This window comes from Diceros bicornis, chromosome 9 (assembly GCF_020826845.1).
Source record: "Diceros bicornis minor isolate mBicDic1 chromosome 9, mDicBic1.mat.cur, whole genome shotgun sequence".
Lineage (NCBI taxonomy): Eukaryota > Metazoa > Chordata > Mammalia > Perissodactyla > Rhinocerotidae > Diceros > Diceros bicornis.
The window spans coordinates 4,621,926-4,630,882 of NC_080748.1; the positions used below are offsets into that span (position 1 = coordinate 4,621,926).

The window sequence follows — 8,957 nt, forward strand, 5'->3', positions numbered from 1 at the left end:
GGGGGCCGGGGTGGGGGTGGGGTGGGGGGTGGGGGGAGGGGGAGAGGGAGGTTGAAAGGGGCTGCCTCATGATGACATCATTATGCTGAGAACCAGGGCAGCTCTGAAAGTTAACCCTTGAGTGAACATTGTGAGAAACTTGTACTTGGATCTTTATTAGTGTTGGATTTTTTTTAAGAAAAGAAAAAAAATTCTTCCTTTCCAGACCACGCTGCCTTTTCTCTGAACGTTCTGCTCTAGGTACGTGGCCCTCCTGCCCCCAACAGATAACCCAGGAGAGATAAGATCTGTTTTCATAGCACCTTTGAGCAAGAGCGACAGAACTCAACCAGTGCTGCTGAATCCTCAGCAACAACCTCCACCTGCTGCAAATGGCGGAAACATATTTGGTTTTGTCTCTGCCTCTTGTTTTGTGTGGGTTGGGCACTAAGTATTTTAAGAAGAAACATGAGAGTACAATGAGGAGAAACAGAGTCCACACACACACAGGCTCAGACATACATTCACACATACACATACACTCGCACACACTCAAGATAAATGCTAAAATGGAGGTGGGGATGTACTTTTTGAATGATTTTTGAGGACCTTGGAAATGAAAATTCTTAGCTGAGGGATGTTTTTAAGACCACTCTGCTTTATTCTGAAACAGAGGACCCCATTGTGTGTGTTTATTTAATCCACACACTGCAAATTAGGGATCGCCACGGAGGGCTCCCGTGGAGCTGTGCCCTCAGTCTTCTCTCTTAGTGGCATTTGTTTCCCGTGTCCCTCCCCCAGGCTGCCTGACTCCTCCTGTCTACACGGGCTGCGGCAGGGACTAAGAGTTCTCTTAAGGCTTACTATAAAAATGTATATACTTCCTCTGAGCTCATGCCAGAGAATGACTGACTTTCGAGGGTTATTTTTTCTGTTTTGTCTTTTTTTTTGCTTTAAACTTTCAGGGGAAATTAGAAGGAAGGGCACCTCCTATATTCCGTAACAATCTCTAGTTCCATATTTGGAACCTCCAGCCTGTGGAAGCCCTTTGAGGCTGTCTATCATAATTGGGTGGGGGAGGGGTGCCCCTGCCCATATTATGGACAGCACGATCTGCAATTCTGTGGGAAAGCAGGAAATGCTGAGGTCCATTTTTGTATGCATCTCACACACATCAATGCTGCACATAAACAGATAAACCAGTACCAGCTTTTCCAAGGAAAGACAAGCCCGTTGGTGCCTGTTGCCTATTCGTTGAGTGCATTGTCAGACCTATTAGAACCTGTTAGAGGTTCTTGCAGTGGTTGCAAGTTTTGATCCAATGGCCTGGATGTGTTTGGCTCCCATGGTGTTTAGTGAGGTAGGCTTTCATATTCATTCATTCAATATTCAGCACATATTTATTGAGAACTTATTCAATAAAAACTATAAACCGTTTTGGGCCAGCCGGGTGGTGTAGTGCTTAAGTTCCCGTGCTCCTCTTCCGGGGCCCAGGGTTCACAGGTTCGGATCCTGGGCGCAGACCTACACACCGCTTGTCAAACCATGCTGTGGCAGCATCCCATGTAAAGCAGAGGAAGATGGGCAGGGATGTTAGCCCAGGGCCAATCTTCCTCAGCAAAAAGAAGAGGATTGGCATCGGATGTTAGCTCAGGGCTGATCTTCCTCACAAAAACAACAACAAAAAACTATAAATCATTTAAAAGATTAAACCGTTTTGGTTTTTCCCACTAAGAAGATAATGAAAACTCACAAAATGGCTCAAAGAAGATTCCAAATCAAGGACAATAGTAGTTTTCTGGGGTATGTTCAGAGCATGCCAAGTTGACTTCTTTTTAGGACTAGCACTCAGCTGGATGGCTTTTAACCGAGTGTACCAAGATGCAGACAGCTGTATTAGTCATACCTTAGTGACCTGCTTCCTTCCACATTTTCCTCCCGTCTGCCTCCCAATGGTCTCCTTCATTTCCATAACTAATAATTTTAGAGTGAATAATTTTAGAAGGGTGGGCAGTCGTGACATAAAAAGAAAAAAGAGAGGGAGTCTTTCTGGTGAAGAAATGTTCTGTTTCTTGCTCTGGGTCTTGCTTACCTAGGTGTGTTCAAATTCATCAAGTTGTATACTCAGGCATTGTGTCCTTCTGTGTGTATTTTAGTTCAATTTAAAACTTTTTTTTTCCACTTGTGAATATATATAGTTCTAACTGTGTTAAAATACACATAACATAACATTCACCCTCTTAACCATTTTTAAGTGTAGAGTTCCATTAAGTCACTCACATTGTTGTGCAACCATCACCACGATCCATCTCCAGAACTTTTTTTTTAGAAAGAAGGTGCAATTTTAATTTTTTAAAAATAATTTTTATTTATTTATTTTTTCCCCCAAAACCCCAGTAGATAGTTGTATGTCATAGCTGCACAGCCTTCTAGTTGCTGTATGTGGGACGCGGCCCCAGCATGGCCGGACAAGCGGCGCGTCAGTGTGTGCCCACGATCCGAGCACCGGCTGCCAGCAGCGGAGAGCGGGCACTTAACTGCTAAGCCACGTGGCCGGCCCACCAGACCTTTTTTATCTTGCAAAACTGAAAGTTTCCAGTTAACCTCCCCCCCACCCCCACCGCCATCCTGGCAACCACGCTCCTTTCTGTTTCAATGAGTTTGTCTACTCTGGGTACCTCATATAAGTGGAATCAAAAATATCTGTCCTTTTGTGACTGGCTTATTCACTTAGCATAATGTCCTCAAGGTTCATCCATGTTGTAGCATGTGACAGGATGTCCTTCCTTTTTAGGGCTGAATAATATTCCATCATATGTAGGAAACCGTTTTGTTTTAAAATAAAGGTAAAAAGTAAAAATGTGTAGGCAGGAGATAATTTTGGCCAGCCTGTGGATTATTTTTGTTTATTTACACAGAGGCTGTATTAAGCACTATGGCAGGTCAGGCACTATGCTGTCCATTCGCATTTACTCCTCACAACTTTATTTCCATTTTTCAGATGAGAAAATTCATCTATAAAGTCAAAGAGGTTAAATAACCTTGCCGAAGTCACACGGCCGGAAAGGAGCAGTCCAGAGTTCAGACCCTTGTCTGTGCCCCTGGAGGCCCAACTGGACCGGGGTATGGGGCTGTTTACGGTCCAGGATTGTTTGGGGTCCCTGGTGAGAGGATGTCTTATTTGAAGGACCATATAAAGTAGAGGAAGATGGGCAGGGATGTTAGCCCAGGGCCAGTCTTCCTCAGCAAAAACAAACAAACAAACAAACAAAACAGCCACTGCAGAAATTTCTCAAACTTCTTTTGTAGGAAAGAAGTTTTTGCTTCTTATTATATCTAAAATAATAAAAAATTGTTATTTTGAAAACCTGCTCAGGGATTCTATCAATAAAAATAACCAACTACAGAACTAGTGATTTAAATTTAAGGCCACTTTTTATTACTTATAAAATGCTTATTTTCAGTTATAATTTAGTCTAGGAAAGATACTGTTATAGCACAAAAATAAAGTGTCAACAAAAATTTTGTAAATATTATGATCTAAGTTAACATTTATATACCAAACATCTTCAAATATAGTACTAGAAATACTTCACTGCTCTTAGACCATAAAAAGTCTGGTTAAGACATTCTATAATGCAAAGAGAAAAAAAAATCCTTTGGGCAATAAAAAATTTTGGAGTGAGTAAACCTAAGCTTTGCAGTGTAATATAAAATTAGGAAGAGAAATACATTTTCTGACTTTAAGGTCTACATGTTATATTTAAACGTTATTTAGAATATTCTAGGGGCCTGCCCGTTGGTGCAGCGGTTAAGTGCACGCTCTCGGCTTGGGGGCCCGGGGGTCGAAGATTTGGATCCCGGGCGCGCACAGACGCACAGCTTGTCAAGCCATGCTGTGGCAGCGTCCCATATAGAGTGGAGGAAGATGGCCACGGATGTTAGCTCAGAGCTGATTTTCCTCACCAAAAATAAGAAAGAACATCCTGAACTCCCTGGGGAACATTTACCCTTTGAAATCTCACAGTACTCTATGCGAATTTATTTTGGTGGAAATCCATAAATTAATGTTACAAATATCAGAAGAAAAAGTTTAAAAGAAAAAATTTCAGAGAAAAGAACTTTATTTGGTAAAGAATTAAAGTGTTAACAGAAAAAAAAGCCTAAACTGAAAAGAAATTTTTGCTTCTTATTATATTTAAAATAAAAAATTGTTATTTTGAAAACCTGACCTAAAATTGTTATTTGAAAAGAGACCTAAATCTCTTTACGTTGATTTTTTAAAAATGATGTTTAAATTGTATTCATAGTTCTTATTCTAGGTGTTCTTGTATAAGAAATCTATGCTCTAGCCACTTACGTAAAGATCAAAGAAAGCCAGGATATATCAGAAATATTCTGACTTACTCTTTTTCCCTTTCTCTCTTTTTCTTTTTAATTAAGGTATCTTTTTTGTCAACTTCATGGGGAAAAAAGAACAACTCAGTAAAATAAAGTTTAAAAAGTAGGAAGTGAGGGATTCTATAAGAAATATTTTAGAATTTTAAAAATTGGATTTGGGGACTGTGACTGTAGTAATGTTGACATTTTATAACTATTTATAGATTGTGCAGTGTCAACTGGATGAGCAGGTTTCTAAAAATAGGGATGGAAGAAAGTAATTTGTGTACTGCAGATTAAAAAATAATGTGTGTAAATATAATAGGTATAGCATTAGGGTTTCAAAATAAGCTTAGGGATTGAAAATTGTTTCTATTAAATTGGGAGATAAATTGTTTCAGTGAAATTTCCAAATAATTAATGGGCTAGAAAAAATACACCTGGAATCTTGCCCATAGGGAGAGGCAATTTCTATTTTTATTGCACATTTCAGTGCTTAAAGTGAATGGTTAAAGAGAGAGGAGCCTTTCACACTGCCCACATCCCCGTTAGGGAGAAGGACCTAGCCTTCAGGGTTGTGGGTACCTCAAATTGCAACATAATGTAAGACATGCTCTCAACTTTTACACAAATTGAAATCAAAACAGTAACCTGAAAAAATACCATAGGCACTGTTGTATTGCAAAATTTTACTTCTTTATAAATTAGTGGTTTTCAAATAGGTGAATCTAATTTTACACTCCTACTCATGCACTAAATTGGCTAATAGACTATGGTCAATTGCACAATACTGGCATCTTCATGAACATGTGAATAAAATCCAATTCTAAAATGTAAAAACTAAATACAATTATAGCTCTCACTCTCATCTCCAACCCCACTCAAAATTAAATCGTGAGTAAACAAGAAGCTTATTATTGTTACTAACATTTACCGCGGTAGAACCTAAAGAACTAAGTATTCATATCCACTCAGTGAGTTGTACGTTTGCTGTCTGCTAGCTGCAGTGCATTTTCTAAAAGGACCAAAGCTTTGCTATCAGAATGCTTTTCACACTGGGATTTTCTAGCAGCCCTTCTCACCCAGGAGAGCAAGCTCTGCTGCCCGAGGCCGAGGTGTCCCTGTATGTGATGAACTAATTTCTCTCCTGTGCATCGAGAGCCGCACCAGTTCGGCACCAGCTTATGGAGAATCGAGAAAATCGTCACTCCAATAATTTTCCGTAGGGCTTCCTTCTCTCTGTCAATCTGTTCGAGAAAGGCTGCGAGATATATTTGGGACGTTAGCATTTTCCAACTCCGTTCCGCAGCGAGCATAACGTACTGATGAACCAGCCGCACACGTAAATCAAAGCAGAGATTGTCGAGGGCTTTTCATCGGATTGTTCGTGGGTCACTCTTTACAATATCAAACACAAAGTACATTGTGGAGTGTGGCCCCAAATACATCATCAAATTCAGAAAAGAAACGAATTCCATTGGAGAGTGCAGGGTGTTTTGCTGACTAAGGGCTGACGCTATTTGTAGAAGTTGGAGGCCACAAGTGTGACGAGGACAGGCTCCGCGTTACCACTGCTCAGGGTCTATAAACAAGCGGTGACCGAGGCATGCAGCAGGGTGTGCGGCACAGAAAATGCTGCCGCCTTCCAGCCACACCCACGCACATAAATAGCCTCCCTGTCACCCCAGCAATCCCTGCAGATGACAAATGGGGCCCCAGTCTGAAATCAGCACAGACACCACACAGGAAGTAAAACCCAGACACTTTTATTTACACTTTAGAAAGCAAACAGGCTGCCTATAAAGAATGGTTAGGAAACTTGAGGAGTTTTATTTTGTACTGATAAAAAAAATGTAGGTCATTGATTCATTGGTATAAATAATTTTTCTGGCAACAGTGGTTACCTTTTTATCTCCCATTCAAAAACTTCACAACTTCAAGTATTTGAAGTGCACTTAAATTTTTTCCCTGCTTTTATTTTATGTAATACATTCTCATAGTAATTAGCTGACGCATGTAGTTGAAGAATTTCTTCTGAAAGAAAGTTCAAATCTTTACTAGTATGTAATGGGACAAATCAGCACTCTCTAGGTCAGTATCCATTTTAATAATACTGTTTTTCTTTCATTTTTTCTGAAAGGTAGAAAGTGGGGAAAAATAGGCATACCTGTACAATTCAGATCAAAGCACAAAATATCATTTAAAAAACAAATACCTAAGGCATGCCTGCCATACTTTTATTTCAATTTCCTCAGCTGTTTAAAAATTATCTCAAGGGTTGCTGCATTTCCACCTGCTTTCTTACCAGCAACCTCTGTGGCCCTTGCCCGCTGAATCTCTGCCTCCGGAGGGTAGCTGCTCATTGTCACTTGTCATGAAGGGTGCGGTCTGATATCCTGGGCTTCGCATGAAATTTCAGAAACTCAAATGACACTAGATGGACTTGCTCTAAATCTTTTTTTAGTGCAGTTTGGCAAATATCCCAACTGAAATTCAACTCTAAGTTAAAAGTATCAAACAGAGATAGGGCTAAGTGCACCATGACTTTCTTGGCTGCCCAGAGGCTCTGGAGAGCTTAGGAATAGAAGACCTAACTGTCCTGCCCTGTAGTGACTGCAGACACCTGCTGCTTTACCATCATAGAACAGTCACCACCCAGATAGCGGGGGCTCACGGCCCACAGCAACACCTGCAAAGGCGCCCAGGTTTCTGGGTCTTGGCTTGCTGTGAATATCTTGAAAGGCCAACAGCACCTGCACTCCACTTTGCGCCCACCTCCCCATCTCAGAAAGCACTGATATTCTCCCCTACCCCACAGTGTTAAGAACAGCAAGCACTGACACACAGAAACCTGATCTCTTCGCTTGACATCCTCCCTCCTCCAACTCCAGTGCTCTCTAACACTTTCAGGCTCTCCATCTGCTGATTTGAACCACACTTTGGTTTTGGTTGCTAGAAAAAAGATTATAAAGCTGTCTGGAGAGACCACCACTAGATGGCCAAGTCATCTGGTCTGGCATGACCACCGCTGGATTTACTGGCCTTGCTTGACCGTCCCGGGTCTGTAGGGGGCAAAGGAGGCGCATGCATCTCTACCGCGGTGGTCACTGCCCGCTCCTCCTCATCAGGAGTCACTTCCAACTTCTTCTCTCCCCAGGGGCTGCCATTCCCATTCGCCAGCAGGACAGGCACTTTGCTTCCTGCTCTGTCCCCCTGAGGGAGCTGCTGGGGGCTGCCTGGAGGGGTCAGGGATGCAGAAGTGGACACTGGCGGGGAGGCCTTCCTAGCTGAACTCTGCTGCTCAGCCTCCTGGTTGGCCCAGTTCTGCTCTGTCATTAGCAGGTGGTGGTTGCCATTGTAGAATTTGGCAGCGTGGCCCTTCCCATGTGCCTCAGACAGGGCTACCATTTTGAAGTCTGTTGCTGGTGGAGGGGCCCCGGGATAGCCCGTGGCCATTGCCTGTCCTAGGGAAGAGGCAGAGTGAGTGTAGTAAGGCGGGAATCCAATGGTAATGGTGGGAGGGGCAGAGTTGGAGGGGAGGAGGAGTGGGCTCACACCCCCAGGCTTTGTGGCCCCCATCCTGGATTCAGGGGTGTCTGGGCTATCCTGGTTGGTCATTCCCTGTTTAAACTTCTTCCAGCCCAGGTGGTAGATCTCCAGCATGTTGAGAAAGAGCGACACGCAGGCCACTGCCAGCATGAAGAGGATGAATATGGTCTTCTCTGTGGGCCTGGAGATAAAGCAGTCCACTGTGTTGGGGCAAGGCCACCGGTCACAGCGGTAGAGTGGCTTCAGCTCAAAGCCATACAGGAAGTACTGTCCAGCAATGAAGCCCACTTCAAACAGCGTCTTAAAGATGATGTTGAAGACATAGGTCCGAAGCAGGGCCCCCGCGATTCGGACTTTGCCACGGTCGTCCCGCACTGGGGGCCCACATGGCCCCGCCGGCTTGGGGGGCAGGTGGCCTTCCTTCAGCTGCTCTTCCTCTCGCTCCTTCTTTTTCTCTTCCATGCGCACGATGTGCAGCACGTGCCCTAGGTAGATGAGGGTGGGTGTGGACACAAAGATGATCTGCAGCACCCAGAAGCGGATGTGGGAGATGGGAAAGGCTCTGTCGTAGCAGACGTTCTCGCAGCCCGGCTGCCGGGTGTTACAAGTGAAGTCTGACTGTTCATCTCCCCACGCCTCCTCCGCTGCGGCTCCCAGCACCAGGATTCTGAAGATGAACAGCACCGTCAGCCAGACCTTGCCGATGATCGTGGAGTGCTCTTGAGCATTCTCTAACAGTCTCCCCAGAAAGCTCCAGTCGCCCATTGCTTCGGATTGCTAACCTGTAAGGGAACATTGCTTGTTAATAGCAGGCTACAACAGGTAAGCTGTCGGGTCCAACCACCCAAAGGGGCAGGCCGCTGTGACTGATGCGCGTTGAAAGATCATTTCATTGGGCAGCTGCACTCCCACCTCCAAGTGAGGGAGGTGCTGAAGAACTGTCCCAGGAGCGTGTGTGCACATGCACGTACGTGTATGTGTGTGTCTGGGTCAGTCTCCCCAGTGTCATGTCACTCAGGACTAAGTAAGCGTCTATAGCACCGGTACAC

The 8,957-nt window shown here is 43.8% G+C and overlaps 1 protein-coding gene across 1 annotated transcript; it reads right to left on the reverse strand.

Annotated features, from left to right (window-relative positions):
• Positions 1-7,226: 7,226 nt before the first annotated feature.
• GJA3 (gap junction protein alpha 3) lies at positions 7,227-8,732 on the reverse strand. The gene has a single exon (XM_058547802.1). It carries the CDS (start codon positions 8,671-8,673, stop codon positions 7,351-7,353), a length of 1,323 nt encoding a protein of 440 aa, XP_058403785.1. The 5' UTR covers positions 8,674-8,732; the 3' UTR covers positions 7,227-7,350.
• Positions 8,733-8,957: the final 225 nt, after the last annotated feature.